General features: G+C 39.8%; 1 protein-coding gene across 6 annotated transcripts; it reads left to right on the top strand.

Annotated features, from left to right (window-relative positions):
* The first annotated feature begins 1,300 nt into the window (after positions 1–1,300).
* Positions 1,301–18,476, top strand: LOC138592020 (muscleblind-like protein 2a). Of its 6 annotated transcripts, none has more exons than XM_069662620.1 (10): positions 1,301–1,485; positions 2,992–3,616; positions 6,251–6,415; positions 7,101–7,301; positions 7,398–7,652; positions 9,997–10,050; positions 10,413–10,563; positions 12,021–12,053; positions 12,666–12,760; positions 14,417–14,516. In XM_069662620.1, exons 2-10 carry the CDS (start codon positions 3,443–3,445, stop codon positions 14,429–14,431), a joined length of 1,143 nt encoding a protein of 380 aa, XP_069518721.1. In that variant the 5' UTR covers positions 1,301–1,485; positions 2,992–3,442; the 3' UTR covers positions 14,432–14,516. The 6 variants fall into 6 exon arrangements, with proteins under 6 accessions (XP_069518721.1, XP_069518723.1, XP_069518720.1 ...); XM_069662622.1 differs by having other exon boundaries at positions 12,708–12,760; XM_069662619.1 differs by lacking the exon at positions 12,666–12,760 and having other exon boundaries at positions 14,417–18,476.
* The last annotated feature ends 160 nt before the right edge of the window (positions 18,477–18,636 follow it).

Consider the following 18,636-nt stretch of genomic DNA (forward strand, 5'->3'; position numbering starts at 1 on the left):
AATCATAGTGGCGAAGTTTAGATTGCATTAACTGCTGTTGCAAAAAAAAAAAAAATCAGCATACTGGCATGTAATAAACTAATAATTTACTTTCTGTATTATACACAGCAGCAACTCTCCTGATCTATATTTAGATTATATTATGTCTATCTTGATATTATTGATGCTCAATTTAACATGAAATCTCCTTTTGACCTTGCAGGGGTAGTAAATGAATTATGTATGCATTTTTGCAAAAATCTTCTAGGTGTAATATCGCAATAATTCACCCAGAAGTATTATGGGTTTTTGCTAAAGTTTATGGCATGATGCTGCTAAATACAATCATAATTTGTAGGTTGAGTAACTAATAAGGCTGGGTTATATGAAAATATATATCGTGAAAAAAATATTTTAAAAGTGTTTTTTTTTTTATATCGTCTCTATCGTGATGTCACAAAACCAGCGGCAACTGCTTTATGGCAATTAGTACGTCATTTTGACAACGCTTTACGTTCTAATCCTTGCACATGGGAGTGAACCTGGAGTGAACTATAGAGGAAGGCGCTGTTTAATTACCAGAAAACATGCTATATCGTGATATATATCGTTCTCAAGATATGAAAAATCATATATATATATATATATATATATATATATATATATAATATTTTGGCCATATCGCCCAGCCCTAGTAAGTAATATTAAATAACTTTTTATAGCAATCTTTTTAGAAGTGAAAAGTAGTGCAACAGTAAATATGGCTGTGCTGGAATAGCTGATAGCAATATTGACGTTCCAGTCTAAAAAGTAACCAAACAAAGCTAAGAACCTGGCTTATAAAGGACTTTTATTTACAAGAAAATCTGTGGAAACAAACTGAGATGGCTGAAGCTACAACTGACCTCCATGTAATGCAGAATTAACCCTAGGAAATAGGCATACTTTGTACCAACTTACTTGCTGTTCACTGTCTAAAGCTTGTTCAGGACATAGCTACAATGCGGAGCTACATGTGCTTTACATGGTAACACTAGGGCAGAAGGTTTGTGCAGTTTCTATATGCATACAGGTTTATTAAGACAAGCTCATTGCACTTATAGAAAGAGGCAAGATCAAGTGTTTGATTCAGTCTTCTGTTAGGAATCAAATTGTATTCATAGCTTCAGGGTCAACTGCCAGCAGTGTCTGTTCAGTCAGCTTTCACACAGTGCTTCAGCTTCTGCTTTTCTATTGGCTAATTTCTGAATGGGAGGGTCTTCCCGGAGGCTGGCACCAAGGCAGGAAGGGGGTGGCTGGATATGTTTCTGCCGGAGTTGGACAGACAGTCTGTTTTTACTGTTGTGGAGAGAAAATCTTTGGCCGCTGAATCCGCGGGACAGAGAGAGGGATTAATGCTGCTATTGAGGTTATTGTCTTCACAAGTTAGCTGCTCAGAAGTTGTTTCTCTAACCCTGATTCCTGGTCGAGGACAGAAGTTCTGTAGTGCTGCATGAAGTGAGAGAGGTAGGTTGTCTTGCTCTGTTTCCTGACTTGCGTGCAAAGGAATTTGCTGCAGTATGCGAGGGGATAGTGAGCTGTAAAGCTGTGAGGTTGTTATAGGAGAAGATCTGGGTTAACAACAGCAAAGTGTATTCTGAATCTGTGCTTCCTCTCTTTGTACGCTGGTAGATTATGTTACTTTCTCTCAGTGGAGAAACTTTAAACTGCAGAGGAAGATATTCAGCTCTTGAGTTACCCTCCTTTCCTGCCTGCTCAGCAACTTCCTGTGTGTTTAACCACTTAGTGTACTGACCTGGCTGTCCCGTCCTGTGTTTGAATCTCTGCACGATGTGTGTTTAAGCTCTGCTTTCTTTGTATTCAGTAAACCTTTGGAGGGGCAAGAGTCAGCATAACAGACAATTCGACACAAAGTGCACTATGTGTCCTTTTACAGTGTTAGCAAATAGAGAGCAACAACGTCATGGAAAGTAGGTTATTATGGGCAGGGAGCGAGAAGTGGATGTGTTTCTGTGTAATGTGTGATTAAGATAAAATCTAGTCTGTTTAAGTGGGTACTAATCAACAAAATGTACAAAATTAGCAGGACAAGCATCTTTTGGTTCTGTGGGTTTGAGCTTTGGAAATGTTCATACACGGTTATTGATCTATTGATCACCATGAAACCACCCGGCTGCACATCCCAGACTAGCACAGCAGCTGTGGCTCAGTGTGTGTTACATGATTACGTGTTATTGAAGAGGAATGGCCAACAGATATACATTTAAATACATGTAAATATGCATAATATAATTTTTTTTAACGTTTAACATGGTGAGTCGCTACAATTAGCATCTGCTGTCTTTGCTAGCTCACTCCTGTTTGCAAAGTTAGCTTGAAAAACATTTAGATGATTATCTTTTGAGAATGAGACGCAAAGTGGAAATGGTTCACTTTAGCAAGGAATCATGTGAGCACTGGAATTCCTTAATGGGTTGATGCTTTGCTTAGGAAAGGAAGAAATATCTGGCTGAAGGTTAAGTGACTTTACTCATGTATAATACAGAGGGTGGAGGAGACCTCCTTGTTTCTAGCGGATGCTACATTTCTAGATTAATCGGTTAAGGGGTAAATCCACAAAATGTCACAAAGTAGCAAAAACTGTCAGTCAGAGTTTCCCAGTCCAAAATGATGTCTTAATTTTTTGAGTTGTATCTTTTAAAGTGACAAAGGCAAAAAAAAAGGTTGAAATAGTCACACTTTAGATGCTGAAACCAGAGAGTGACTGGAGTGTTGTTCTCTTGAGAGTCTGGCGTGACCAAATATAACTTCCCTAATTACACAACATCACATTTGTTATTGCCTGACCTAATCTGCTGTAAACTGCTAAACAACTGATGCCTCGAGAGAGTGAAAGATCTCCAGAGAGTTACATGATGAGCTGCGAGTGTCCAATAACAGTTTATGTTACATTTAGACTAATGGTATCATAGTTATTCTAATGTCTGTTATTTGCATGTTTTTGTTTTGCAGATCACCAACAGGAAGTGCCTTTGAGAGGATATCTCCAACTTGCAGTTACTCCGTGATCATCGGCGGCCTCTGCTTTCTGTAAGGCCAGACTCGAGCTCCAACAGCGGATACCTCAGCTGCAAGCCTTTTGCCCCCACTTTGCACAACGTCAGCACCTAAAAACCATTTAAATAAAGCCATAATATAAGCGGACAGAGGATAATTACCAGAAAATGTGTGATTAAGAGACAAGCTGTAGTAAATTTCCCTCTCCCTGATTTTTGTGGATTATACACGCAGTTTTGTTGTGATCGACCAGCCATCTGATCCTTCTGCTCCGGCTCATGGAGGACTCTCCAGGTTGCTTTAACAGAGGACTTTACACATAGAGCCAACCTACAGATTGGTGGTGTATGCGGCGCGAGAAGATTGACTTTTACAAATATTCAATTTAAGATAATAGCCTTTGGACATGGCGTTAAACCTTTCTTCAGTGAGAGACACAAAATGGCTAACTCTGGAAGTGTGCCGACAGTTTCAGCGAGGAAACTGTTCACGCAGTGATGAGGAATGCAAATTCGCTCATCCACCAAAGAGCTGCCAAGTTGAGAATGGGAGGGTTATTGCCTGCTTTGATTCACTGAAGGTAAGATATACTGCACATGCTGTATCATCTGTGACACCTTTATGACACATTTCTGAGCGTAAGGGAACTCTGCCCCGGTATAAAAACAGGACAGTTTAAAAAGTGAAAAGTAATTTTCCGTGTTGTTATTTGAGTGAATGAATCTCTAACCTTTTTTATGTCCTTGTTTTTAAATTGCCGGATTACTCAAAGTGCTCTCAGGGCTGCAGGTTCAATCCAATAAAATGTGATTGCAGATAAAGTCCATGTAGCCTGCCCATCCAATTACATACAATTAAAGTGCAGGTCTACTAAGTTAACTAGTGGCAACAGCAGGAAGGTGTGAGTTGGGAAAAGTGACCCAGATATCACCCGTACTTTTCTACGCTAAAAGGTCACACTGATACAGTCCGGTATGAGATAAAAACATGACACCATACTTCTTCCACCATGCAGAAATACTGTATGTCACTACATGTGAAACACTGCAGACTCAAAGCTTTACCATCCATAATGTCCGGCTCCAGTGTCAAATACCTGCCAGATGTTCCTCCCATCACTCACCTAATGTAACATTTCTGGCAGCCGACTGGATTACAGCCAGTTTATTCTCCTGTTTGCTCAGTTCCCCCCCGAGTGAGACCAGGCCTGCATTAATCCACTCTCACACATTCACTATCACAACACAATGCAGCTTTGCCCCCAGGATTATTCTCATGTTGAGTCATCGTCTTATCTCCTTACTGTAGGCGGCTTAGACGCAGCTTGTCCGGACGCGGGGCCTTCTCAGTGGTCAAGGGCCTGTGCTTAAAGAAGCACATTTATTCCTTTATCTATAAACAACATTTAATAAGTGTTGTTATTTCCTGGGAGGAGGCAGGTGGCTGCTTTAGGTTCAATTTAAGTGTTCTAATGTTAACCCCATATTTTCCCCATCAGAGAGCAGGATTAAAGTGCTTACAGGAATAACATTCAATTAATACTGATGAAAATCAATATTATAAGGATTGATTCATATTTTTAAACTAGTTATGAATTAATAAATCTCAGTTTTGTTCTCTTTGCGGCACCTATGGCGAAAAACTGTAATTGCGGAAGCACACTTTCCAGATATCCAGACAGTGTCGCATGTGTGACACTGTCTATTGTCACTGTTACATAATATTAACCGTTTTGAAATACAGACTCCATAGTCTGTCTATAGGCTAGCTATAGACAGTGATTCTTGTAACCACACTTACAGTCTAACTAGAACTACCATGCTGTAACTCCAAGACACTAGAATCACAGATTGCCTCAAGGATGGAAAGAAGAGGTCAGCTTGTAAAAACTGCGGTCATGTTGTTGCAGTCATGTGATGATGTCACAGCTCTTCTTTATGAATGGGCCTTTGTCTACAGAGTTATTTAATGTCTCTTTCTAACATGGTTACTGGTATAAAGTCATCTACTTCTAACCTTCATTTATTGAAGGACAGATAGAGCTGGTTGCCCAAATTATGCCTCGCAGACCAATGTTGTTTTCCTCTTACTCAGCTGTTTTGACCACTGATTACATGATGCTGCCATGTGATTTGTTAGTTCACTTTTGTGACCAAAACAAATGCTTTCTAAAGTCTCTAAACATTAATAGATCACTCCTAACAGAGTTTACGTAAAGAATGTGCACATGGTAGCTTCTCATGACTCCCATTAATGCATGAGATTCTCGCTGATAAACAAGTCAAAGCCTGTTTTTTACAGATTGGAAATAAACCTCGCCAGCAGGGGGGTTACGTTTAAGATGTCTCTTCTGCATGACCTATATCTCCTGGGATCACTGGGGCAGACACTGGCAACATTACCAGCCCTTAGAAACATCCACTTTAAACTACAGATCAGCTTAATGCTGTCTGGTCCCACTTGATTCATAAGCCATACTTTTATTTCACCCTCCTAAGAAACTGTTAACTAGAAAGTTGTACAAAGATATAAAACCATGAATCATTAAACATAATAAAGTGAGGAGGGAATACTTCCTACGGGCACTGCACTTTCTAAGAGCGAATACAGACTAATGAAACATTAATGACAGTTAAACCAACATGGATATTCAGCGAAAATAATTAAAACGAATCTCTTGGGAGGAATGCAAATGAGGTGAAATTAGTTAACTTGATTGAGGGATTTGAATATGTAGGACAGGGAGAGCTAACTCTCTCATTAGGCTAATGCAGATGCTTGATTGACAGAAATTGTGTTGCTAGGCTCATTTTAAAGTCTAAAAGGAGACTCAAGCTTGATGACCAGAGTTTTAAATATAAAGTGAATCAATATTGAATCCCCTCAGCATCTCAGGGACGTCTTGTGTCGCCTTTAAGTCTCTTATAAAAGCTACAGTTTAGTCATAAGGAGGCGCTGTGAATGGGTGTCTGACATGCTCCCTGCAGTCCTGTCTGTTACATTAATAATGAAGGATTCTGCAGCACCATCATCTTCATCACAAGCTAACATCCAATGCCCATGTGGGACATAGAGTTTTCTTTATGTAGCGAGGTGAGTAGTGTTGCGTAGCTTGAGGTGAAGGAGAGTACAAGTGTGTGACGTCACAATGAGGAAGGATGAGATGTTGTAGAGGAGTGTTTTAATGCGTTTTCTATCTTTTCTCTGACTTCAGGGCCGATGCTCAAGAGAAAACTGCAAGTATCTTCATCCACCTTCACACTTGAAAACCCAGCTAGAGATAAACGGGCGCAACAATCTCATCCAGCAGAAGACAGCAGCGGCCGTGCTCGCCCAACAGATGCAGCTCATGATCCCAGGACCCAGCCTGCAGCCTGTGGTAACGTCCTCATAACGTCAAAGATAGATTTATACTCTAAGTGAAACTGCTTTTAAAGTATTTTACCTGACTTAAAGGAGCAGTTCGCCCCTGGTCAGTCAAAGCTGGTGTTCTCTGTAATCAATAGAAGCAATTATATTTGGCCATAGCTGTGAAGAAAGTCGTACAAACAGCTCGTGGTTTCGCCCAGTCTAAATTCCTACAACACCCAGTGTGCATTGCGCCCCTCCCCCTGAAAGGAACGGCCCAGCCAGAGACGCTGGAGTGAAATACCACCGTTTTTGCTGCAGGCAACGGCTCAGAGCGGGACAGGATCCCAAATACGCCAATAATATACCGGTGGATCGTCTAATACATCTTCAGGTCTGCAGTCTACATTTCAAACCTGATGATTTTGAACGAGACATGACATCGGAGGCGGGCGTCCTAGATTGAGGAAGTGTAGTCCTGCAAGCTCCCTGGCCTCTGCCAGATGAGGCGTGTTACGTAGTCTAGCGGAGGTTTTCCAGGGCCCATTGAGGAGCGGATAGCGTCCTCCAAAGGCACAGAGCGTATTGGCATTAGCTCCCTATAATAGCATGTTAGGACTAAGGTTAAAAATCAGCGAACTGGCCCTTTAACAATGAACTTTTTATGTGATGGTGTTTGTCTCAGTTGTTAAATATAAACATTTTCTGTTACACAGGGACTTGGCGCAAATACTGGTCTTAGTTATGGTTCATACATGACACCGTTGAGCCATGGAATGAGCCTCGTCCCCACAGACAACATGCCCAGCACCCCGGTTCTTGTTTCAGGGAGCCCACCTGTCACGGTCCAGAGCTCCTCCTCTTCTTCTTCCTCCTCCTCTCCCTCACAGAAGCTGCAGCGCACAGACAAACTAGAGGTATTCATGGCACTACAAGGAGTTAAAAAAAATAAATACACTACCTGCTTAAAGCTAAAACACTCCTCTCACTGTCTTTATAATTGCTCTCCTCAGGTGTGCCGCGAGTTTCAGCGGGGAAACTGCGCACGAGGGGAGACGGATTGCCGGTTTGCTCACCCCAGCGACAGTCCCATGATTGACACCACCGACAACACTGTCACTGTTTGCATGGACTACATCAAGAGCCGCTGCTCCAGGGAGAAGTGCAAGTATTTTCACCCGCCTGCACACTTGCAGGCCAAAATCAAATCCAGTCAACAGCAAGTCAATCACACAGCCGTGGCAGCCCAGGCGGCAGCTGCAGCCATGGTAAGACAGAGCCTCATCCGTCTGAAGAGTGTCTTAGTTTTACTATGACATCACTGAATGTGGAGCAATATAAATTATCCTTTAATATAGCAGAAAATCAGCAGTTAGATTAATTCTCAAAACCATTTTCCACAGTTTAAACTGCAAACTGAGGGCCAGATTAGGTACTTTTAAGACCATATGTTTCTGACGTCATACCCACAACCCCCTTAGACATAACATAACTGTGCTCCCCTGATGATTCTCAAACAGGATCTAGAGATATAATGAACGTCCTTTTATGCTTTCTAAGCTAATTTGTCCGTGTTTTTGAAATGCAAATTAAAGATAATGAAGTTACGACTCTGAAAAAGTGTGTGGCGATATCAGCGGGCCAGACTACAACAAATAACTTCCTGTTGTTTTTAAACAGCAGCATCCTCTTGTCCCTTTCATCTCGTGCAGTGCCTCTGCCTCACATATCTCCCTGTATAATCTAGCGTATATATTATAATAACAAAAACATATCTGAGGAGTTTACGCCATGAATGGAACATCTACTCTTGTTTTCCTTCTGATAATTAAGTATAAATAGCTTTTTAAATCTTGTGTTTACAGACAAACACGACACTAATAAACAGACCCCCAACAGACCACCAGCAAACAGCGTTATTACTAGAATAACAAATTTAGAGATTATGGAGATTATATTAGATTATTGCTAGTTAGTCCTTGTATTAACAGACCTGTCAGTCAAACTGAGAGCGGTAGCAGTTGCCAATGTTGCATTTTAAACAAGCCAAAACAGAACGTACTTTTACTCCGTTGGCACATGCAGCAGACAAATCATAGATAGAGCCTGTGTCGTATTGCAGCTAACTTAGAAGTGGATTCTCAAATAGTTCAGCCTTTGCTATACTCGTTTATTTATTCTAATGGCTAAGCAATAAACCGCCTGCATGGAAAAGTACATAAAAGTAATCAGTTATAAACTCCTTTCCATTTGCCCCTTTTATAATTTCTACCATTTCTTTCGCCAAATCTTGCATCTCAGCATTTCTCTTTGCACAAATTAATTATAAACTCTATTGACTTTGCTCTGAAGCCATGTTGCTTATGTAAAATGTACTTATTTTGCCCTCCATGCCGTCCAATGGCCTCCTACAAAAAAACGTTTGATTTACTTCATCCTTTATATTTTTTACGGAAGCCCTTAGCGGACAGGCATCCATACATTTTATTTACTCCGTTTTCCTGGGAGTTAATTTTAGTTCTTTTCTCAAAATCTTATTTTTCTCGTTATCTCGGGTAAAAAAAAGCTGGTTTTCCAATGATAACAGATTAATTTGACCCATTATCTCAAAATAACAAAGCTTGTTTTCTCGTGATAACGGGATAATTTTCCAGCCATCTAGAAAACAAAACAACATGCTGCTCACTGTGAGGTTACAGACCACCACATGTCATGCTGCCATTGCCCACACCAATGAGATAAATTAAGCGTGTTTCTATGTTCGTTTTGTGCCTTTGCACCTCTGGGGATACGAGTTATGACCATGTGACGTTTCAGTGGCGCCTCTTCGTTACCTGGTGATAAATAAGTTCTCGAGAAAACGACCAGAAATAACTTATCACAGGAAAACAAAGTAAATTAAACGTATGGATGTATGTCCGCTACGAGCTTCTGTAGTTTCTTACATTAACATTTTAGCTTGTATAATATGCTCACTGGCTTTAAGTAGAGGAGGCATCAAAATGAAGTCAATAGAGCTCCACATTCTGTGCTCTTTATTATATTGGATTCATGGTTATTCATGCTGTTTATTTAGGACGTTGCCTTCAGCTAGCTCTCATAAAACCAAGTCATCTGTCATTTCATTATAACAATTTTCAGTGCTCGATGTGCATCACATTGTTATCCCTTCCTGAAAGCTGTTAAATCAATGTATGTATTCATAATCTGCATAGTGTGCCTATTTGCATTGATCGCGTTAGACATAGTGTTGTGATTACAGTTGATAAATTCTGACCAGGTGATTTTATCCTATTGATCAATATACAATTTACATAATGTTAAAGAGTGTTTCCTATCATTGTGTAGCCAAAGCTATTGATTAACTGTTGACCTACTAATTAATGAATCTTTAGTAAGTGTGTCCTTTTAATCAGTTATTTTGGTTACTGTGCATGCCTACTGTGTTGTATGTGTTAAACTACATTCAGATTATTTTGTTTTGTTTTCCCCTCTCACCTATCCACAATGCTGTCCCCCATGATGCACCTCTGCTTGCTGTTACCTGTATGTTAATACGCTTGAATCCCATTGGCCCACTGCCATCATGTGCTCGCTGCCTGCTATTAAAAGACTCAGTCGACTGCCAAAGCAATGAAGCGATCCCTCGAGGCAACTGTAGACCTGGTATTTTCACCTTTTGCTTTGGTTGTAGCTATTAATTGTACTGTAATAACGATTAATTTTTGTCATTGTGGTTTAAAGCTTCTCATATAGTCTTTTGTGTGCACTGTCACCATCTGTATCTTTAAGTGCTTAAGTTGTGAGATATTTTTTATACATTGTTCCATTCATTTTTGTATCCTTAAACCATGATTAATTTTTCCACTATGTGCTATTTCACCTCTATTGTGTAGTCGTGTTATTCGTTTTTTGTGACATTTTTTAAAAATTAATACTAAATATTAAGAGTGTAAAACATAGCTGAACAGAGAGGAGAGGCATTTGGGAAGTTTTGGTGAGTCATGTCTCCTTCTGTCACTTCTCAGGCCTTTCCCCACAGCATCCTGCAGCCCCTACCAAAGAGACCCGCTCTGGAGAAGAGCAGCTGGGCCAGCTCTCTCCTCAGCCCCAGCTTTCTGCATTACCAACAGGCTCTGGCCAACACACAGCTGCAGCAGCCCACCTTTTATCCCACAGGTGAGCCTCTAAACATGTTTTGGATTCAAAGCTCAATTGGCTTTTCTGTTCGGAAATGTTACATCTCTATTACTTTATGCAAGCCTCTGCAAGTGTTGCGAGTAAACAGTAATCTACTATGGCCGAACAAACAAAGAAAAGTTCTGACTATAGATACAACTTCAAAAATAAGTGAAAATCCAAAGAAAAAGAAACAAATTCGACACTCAGATGAAGGCAAACAATAGTTACAACCGGAGCCAACCATGGACGTCACACACGCGAGTTTGGATATCTGGCAAGTGTGCTCCGGCAATTATCGCTATAGATGCTGCCAAAGAGAAACAAATCTGAGATCTTTGAGATTACAACTTTAAAACTTTTAAACATTTTATTGCAAAAAAACCCCACAGATTTTACCATTAACAATGCTATGCTATTTCAGACATTCTGACATGTTAGAGCAGCACAAACACAAGTGTTTACCAGGAGCCCGAACCTCGAGCAGCTAAATGGAACTCATCCATCTTTAATCTTAATGTTTACACCTGTGTTTTTCCCACTGTGACATGTCAAAATGAGAGTGGCACGGCTTAATGGGGCGCTTTAGTTTAAACTTAAGGAAGATAAGATAAGCTTTATTGATCCCCAGCAGGGGGAATTAACTTGTTACAACAGCTCACAAAAAATGAGACATACAGATAAGTAATGAAGTGATAGGAAAAAAAATGCAGGGGGCAATTAAAGGATTAAAAACTATGGCAATATAAATAACAACACAAGTAAAAATAAAAAAAACATTGAACAGTTTATTAATAATATTAATTCCAGCTGTGCTTTACCTGCAATGGCAAGAAAACATGTCCATCTCAAAAAAGATATAATGGCATGAGATAGTTATTGACGTTTTCTTTATACTATAATTGGGTATTATTAAAGACACATTACTATAAATCACACTTAAATAGCCTTCCGCAGGGTCAGCCCTACACATGGGTCTGTAAGTGACTGACTGAATGAGTGACGGTACTTTCAGAGCCGTAGAGGGAGAGAGTTGCGACATCGCAATGGTGGATCATGGAACATATTGGACCTCCACTGACGCGACTCTCTGTCTATACGGCTCTGGATACTTTGTTCGGGGAAAAGGCGGGGCTGCTCCTCCGCTGCTCGTCCGCTGTCCTCACCTACGTCCGCAGCGCGCACCTGCTTTCAAACACATTGTCATCTGTCTCATAAGGACAGTCCTTGTAACCTGAGTCAGCCACACACTAGGTTTTGACCTAGTCTTCTTCAGCTTTATGTTGTTTTGGAATAACAACATGTTCTCTCTTTGCCTAGTTATTGTGCTTAGTAGCATATTTGTTTAACTGTCAAGCCTGGTCCTTATCATATTATCATGTGGGCTCATGCCAGTGTTGACAGTTTGAAATGTCACGCTAACATGCAGTCTCTCTTTGTTCTTGGTGGTCACACAGGTTCTGTCTTCTGCATGACTCCTAACAGCATTGGTAGGTCCACTATTTTTCTATGTATTACATTGAATTGAGACTTCTTATTCCTGCAAAGCAATAGGCCACTAAACAACAATAAAACCTGATCTTAAATGTTTACAGAGGGTCATTTAACTTTATTGAATGTAAATATATTTTTGTTTTGTGATGCAATTGTTATTTTTATTGCAAAATGTGATGTATATATTTTATTAGTAAAGTATTGATAATCCTTTATCAGACAGCACTTGGAGACGCAACATACAAATTAACATTTTGTTTTTAGATATTTATTCAGCATCCCTCAGATTCGCTTAAAATATCTTAGACAAACACTTTGATTATGTCTGTTGGCATTTCTGTACACGCCGTCTCTTCTGGGATGTCAAATAATGGACAGATTTCCTAATTTTATCTCTTATCAGCCCTCCTTTTTATGTTCTCCCCTGCTGTCTCGCTTTGCTGTGTGATCACATGCCATCTGCTGGTCTAACCCAATGATGGCTTGCTGCTAATGTCATTTTGTATTTGCTTGGCAAAGAGCGAGAAAGAGAGAGAGAAACATTGCTATGGTTACCATAATGCTCCACCTCCCTTTTCATTGCTTTCATGGTTCCCTTCCTGAAAAAGTCCCCATGATGTACAGTGCTACGCCTGCTACTGTCTCTGCAGCAACTACTCCCGCCACAAGTGTCCCCTACGCAGCAACAGCACCAGCCAATCAGGTTTGCTCCTTTTTAAAGCTTTCTGTCATAAATCCTTGAGCTCTGATAAGTGCTTCATCTTTAAATCAGGGGAGGTGCTTCACCAGCGTAGCATTGCCCTGCTTGCATCGCCTATTGTTAAGCTTTCATCTACCTTTAGACCTTCATTAGAGCTAGGCTGCATCTCATCTCTCTTCATATGACACACTCATTTAGAGGCCTTCCATCTGCTGGTAGTGGTGTTGCATATTTTCTTCACTGCATGTGTTTTGCTTTGTTCAACGTCAGTGTTTGTGTCATGACTCAACATGCAGGTCAACATGAAGGGAAAAGCCATTATTTAAACCACAATACTAGTTAGATTCTTGTCATACCGGTTATGTTAATGAGTTAATAAGTGCATTAATTACATTATATCATCTGTGCAATATGCTGTCTAGATCAGGGTTTCATTTTCAAACATAATCTTTGTAATAGGATGTCTCTCAGGAGTGGTGATGTCGAGCTGTGTGTGCATGTGTGTATTTCTGTGTCACATTTAACTATAATTATGAGATTCACATTATTTATATTTTAGCATTCTCCACCGTGCAGACTTAAAATGTAATGTTTTTAATAGTAGGAGACTGTAAAGGAGTAAATGTTAAATATTTGTTACATGTGTCATTTGAGTATTTCAATTGCTCTGCTTAACCATTGGTGGGCACATATTGACAAATACATGTTTACGGCAATGACTGTATATAAAGATGGACGACGCGTCTCCATCTGCTCTCATTGTTCGAAAATGGTGCCAAAACACCCCCCGTGACGGGCGCTGGCATCTCGCGATGGTGACGTCATTTGGAGCCAGAGTCTGCGCACTAGCCACTTCCGCTAACCAAAACACACACTTAACTTACTGAAAGAAACCAGCAAGGATCGTCGGCGTATTTAACAGCAGAACCTCTTCTTTGTGTTGGTCTCAATCAGACGTTCACAGATATGGAAACTTCAATGACTGTAGTGATTGTTTTAGTTACGTCTCCTCTCGCCGTTCCTCCTCTCCTCTGCTAATCTGGAACAGATCGGCTGCAGGAGTCAACAGAGCTGTCAATCATCCTTTTGACAGCATCAAATAACTAATTAAAACTAAACTAAAATTAACACTTGGACTTAAATCAGTATGATAAGAGCTAACTATAATGAGGGCGTGCATTTTAATTTTATATTTTGACTCATGTCCCATCTGTTAACATTGAGGAGGAGGGCTTTATGCCCTATACTGCAGCCGGTCAGCAGGGGGTGATAGAGATGTTTTGGCTTCACTTTCAGGGAGCTGTCATGTCGTCCATCTCTTTATAGAGTCTATGGTTTACGGGTTTGCCTCACATTTTACCTTACATTACAGTGGAGGCATCCAACATCAGACTTTGCTGCTAATTTTTGGCAGAATATTCGCAAATTGAGTATAAAATAATTCAAAATACATTTCAATGCGATGTAAAACTGGAGTCATAAATAGTGTATCGCTTCTTTATGTTAGGTACGGTTAGATTAAGACAAACATCAACAGTTTAAGGGGTTGAGGTATTTGTTAGATGTCCACTTTGTCAGTTTTACCTCCTTCACAAAGATGATTCTAGTTGATCTATGTCATGTAACAAAATCTGTCCCTGTCTTTTGCCCCTGAAACAGATCATCCTCAAGTAACCACCAGGAGCAGAAGTCAGTGCTGCGTCGCTGCTGTTAAAGACCCCAAACACCTGCTCTGTAAATACTCTGTTAACTCCACACACAATCTACAACAAGCTGCATGCTGATAACATCAACTATGAAAAATATAGTTATACTTTGATCTGTCATTATAAATTACATAGGTCAAATACTAGAGTTATATAATAGTGTCCGAGGAGATAACTGTACGTATGCGCCTTTGCACCTGCATTAACACTCATCCTCAGTGATTTCCTGGTTTCATTTAGCCTCAGTGTGTCTGCTGTTCACATCAAGGTGCCTCTTAAATAACGAGAGGCAGTGCAGATACAGTATAATAACTAATATGGAAACTAACACATTTTGTTTACTGACAATTTAAAATTGTGTTACTGTTAAGAGAGGATGAGATGAGCATCACAGATTACTCTGAAGCAGTGTAAACATGTTAATACCAGGTGTAAAGGGGTCCTTTATCAGAAGATGTTAAATTGTGTTTTTAGGATATCGAGCAGCAAAATATTATTTCCTTCTTGAATGTGTCGTAAACTAAGAGAACATTTTTTTCACATTAATGATTGTTTAACTAGTGCCAGATTTTATTACTTTAAACAAACTATTATAAAGCACTTATTCTAACTTTAAATTCCACATTGATTCCTTATAAAAGATATATCCATAAGTGTCGTCCATCCCCTGAAAACAGGATCAGTGCTCCACCTCCTGGTGTGCCTTTGCATTGCATTTACAGTATGTTTGCTGAGAGAAAATACTGTATAATCCATTTGCTGCAGAGACGGTTTCTTCTTTAAGGCAGTGAAGCAACAATGATTCAAACTGTTAAATTTCCCCTCTTCATTATATCATTATACAGTATATATATATATATATATATATTGGGATAATCAGTCACAATGATGGTCAGTTTATTTCTTCTGTAAGTGGTTTCGGATTCTGGAGCCGGTTTCACTAAGATAGAAAAGCCGTCGATGGCTTTTGATTAAATAAAGAGGAATAACAGCCGCCACTTTTTGCCTTCTGGAAGGATCCAACAAAACCAATCCATCCATCCATCGATTTTCTTCCGCTTATCATGGGTCGGGTCACGGTGGCAGCAAGCCCAAAAGTCCCTCTCCTCAGCAACATTTTCCAGCTCCTCCTGGGGGATCAGAGGCGTTCCCAGGCCAGGTGGGATATATAATCCCTCCAGCGGACTCTGGATCTGCCCCGGGGAGTCACCATCCAGGTTGGACGTGCCGAACCACCTCAACTGGCTCCTTGCAATACAAAGGAGTAGCGGCTGTACTCCGAGCTCCCTCCAAATGTCTGAGCTCCTTACCCTATCTTTAATACCCTTTTCCCACCAAAATTAGCGCGTTGATGCAGGTTTTTCAGACCCGGGAAGACCCGCTAATAAATGCCGATTGTCTCTTTTCCCATTGCCAGTGGAGTATACTGCTTTCGGTCTCTTTTCTGGTGCATCACCGTCTGATGTCAGAAACGCGTCGGAAACAGGGTTAGTAAATAGTAGTATGCACAAAGAACATTATATTCTTTGGTAAGAAGCATGGAGGCACGTGAAGATGCTACGGTGGTTAGGTCTTTATTGTAACTTCAGTCTATTGATCAAACTCGGCGCTGATTGTCTTGTTGTTATTCTGTTTTTACGCGACAGCAGGCGGAACTTCAATGCGCGTCATTGCACCGCGCTGGGTTTTGTGTTCCCAGAGTCGTTTGACACGGGTCTCAATGGCGAGTGTAACCTTTCCCATTAAGCAAAAAAGCTGGGTGTTAGCAGGTTTTTTGACCAGTGGGAAAGGGGCTCTCATTCCTTTGGTCACGAGCCAAAGCTCGTGACCATAGATGAGGATTGGAACATAGATCGACTGGTAAATTGAGAGCTTCGCCTTCCGGGTCAGCCACGACGGTCCAGGTATAGTGCCCACAAGTCTGCTTGACGCTGCACCAACCCGTCGTCAATCTCACAACTCCTCTGTTGGGGCAGTACCTCTCTTCCCACTCCAACAAAACAAAATTAAGTAGTGTAAGGCATCTGCAGAGCTGACATCTAGCACAATCAGGCTCTATTGTGGTTAACTTTTAAGGCTTAAAATATCTGTTTTGAAGCTCACCTAAAATAAGGACTACATACCACTCTGAACTCTCTTTGTGAAACTGGCTCCTCGTTCAACTTGTAGATAAAGCTGACCAAGTATTCAAACTAAAGTTCTTGTAACCCTGTTGGGGTTGCAGATTCAGTAGTGTGTGAACTGTTAGTCTTAATGTTACAGTCAGATGTCAGTACTGTATTATTTGAATGTTACTAGTGCCTAAAGAATTGTGCGTATGCATATTTAAAGGCTTTGTGTGAAAAATCACTCAGTTAAATAAAACTAAGTCACGTTGAGAGAGAAATGTGTTGCACTGCTGCGTCAGTGCGTTTGTGTACACCAGTTTAGATTTACTTTTCACGACATTTTCATGTATGTATAAGACTTGATATCCCGTTTCTTTTAAGATGTAGTGTATGACGATATTTCTAGTTTTAATGCACATAATGTAGTAAAGTAGACTTTAAGCAGGTAGGATAGTTGTGTACGGTTGATACAACATTATGCAAATACTTGTCTTTGTTTGACAGCAGACAGAGCGGGTATTGTGTTTGAGAAAAAACGGTTTTCACCCATATATGTAACGTCAAATATCAACCTTTCCTTTAATAGTCTTCTTAAGTGACTGATGAAAACGTGTGAGTGCACTTGTGTGTGATTAACAGACAATCCACCAAGAGATTTAGCATTTGTTCACATGTGTTCATTATAAGTTTGACACATTATTGAATGGAATATAAGGAGTATACTAGTTTAACATTAGAAAACAAAACACTTTTAAGATGTAATCTCTTCTATTTTATGATGAATGTAATTTATTAAACTGACTTTAGCTCTGCTGGAGGTTCCTCAAAGGGCCTCGGTCTGTTGTTTTAGCCTCTGAAAAGCCGTCTTGTGTCCAGGGATGAAATGTTGGAGCTGAAAACATTTCATCCCTGTCACTGCCTTGTCACCTGTAAGGGACAACCAACCTTTGTATGAGCAAGGCCATAGATAGAGTTGCTTTTTATGTACAAAAAAAAAGTGCATTGTACAGGCCACATTTAATGACATGATAGTGTAATAATAGTTTGTCATTTAGTTGTTTTGACGTGTTGCTGAGGCAATCTGAAGTTGCAGTGGTCAAATACTGTATTTTTGTAGGTGATGAAGTGTTTTCTCATCGTCACAATAACACATTAGGTTGTGCTGTCAGACTTTATTATGCCTGGGTGAAACACTGTAAGTGACCCAGAGCATAAAAGTATATTTTAAAATGTGTTTTTTTATATTGTTTCCACCGCATGTTAACATCTTGCAGAGAACATATAATCCAACAGCAGATTAAACCTTAATTTTCTTTACAGATTCCTTTCAAACTTTAGGTTGTTATTTCTGTAGATATATGAAAGATTTCCCCCTTATTTATTTTACCTGAAATGAAAAGGCATATAACCGAATGTTTCTTTTTTTTTTCATCTTTTGGCAAAAAGCTTGAATGTCACGGTCACACCTGCACATGGAGGTTGTTTGAGATTTTGGTCACCCAGTCATAAAGATGTGGACAGTAAGAATGTTTGGTCTGACTGACTGATGGAAACATTTCACCTAGAAGCACTTTCTCCACAGTCAGACGACTGAGAAGACATGCTTTTTGTGAACTTTGCCTTATCTTTGATCTATTCCTGAGTTTGTATTTGTTAAGTGATTATGAATTCCATATTGTCTAATAAATAAAATACATTTCACTGAACCTCTCTTGTGAAATTTTTGCTGCATGACTTTTTTTGATTAGTTTATCTGAGGCCATAATGACACTAATGATAGCGCTTGTTAGCTAGTTCTTTAAATTAATTCAAAACTCCTATGCCATTTGATTCCATCCTGGCTTGATTATGAGCCCTCCATTATTTTAGACATCAAAATAATTTCATTTGTGCATAATTTTTTCATTTAATGTGGATTGTTTTTGTTCCTGTAAATTCAAAATTGTATAAAATCTGATATTGCAAATAAATTAATGTCTACTTAAAGCCATGCTGTGAGCTAAGTTGATTGATTTTGAGCATTTAAATCCTTTAAAGATGCTAAAATTAGCTTAACGCTTAGCAT

Source organism: Semicossyphus pulcher, unplaced genomic scaffold (assembly GCF_022749685.1).
Source record: "Semicossyphus pulcher isolate SPU_LCO1_2020_fin unplaced genomic scaffold, fSemPul1.0.p SCAF_15, whole genome shotgun sequence".
NCBI lineage: Eukaryota > Metazoa > Chordata > Actinopteri > Labriformes > Labridae > Semicossyphus > Semicossyphus pulcher.

What these genes read in the sequence shown, in the direction of transcription:
- LOC138592020 (XM_069662619.1), top strand. Translation starts at nt 3,443, where the DNA reads ATGGCGTTAAACCTTTCTTCAGTGAGAGACACAAAATGGCTAACTCTG. An exon ending in AGCGCACAGACAAACTAGAG is followed by an intron (nt 7,302 to 7,397) that starts GTATTCATGGCA and finishes TGCTCTCCTCAG; the next exon opens with GTGTGCCGCGAGTTTCAGCG. An exon ending in TCGAGGCAACTGTAGACCTG is followed by an intron (nt 10,051 to 10,412) that starts GTATTTTCACCT and finishes GTCACTTCTCAG; the next exon opens with GCCTTTCCCCACAGCATCCT.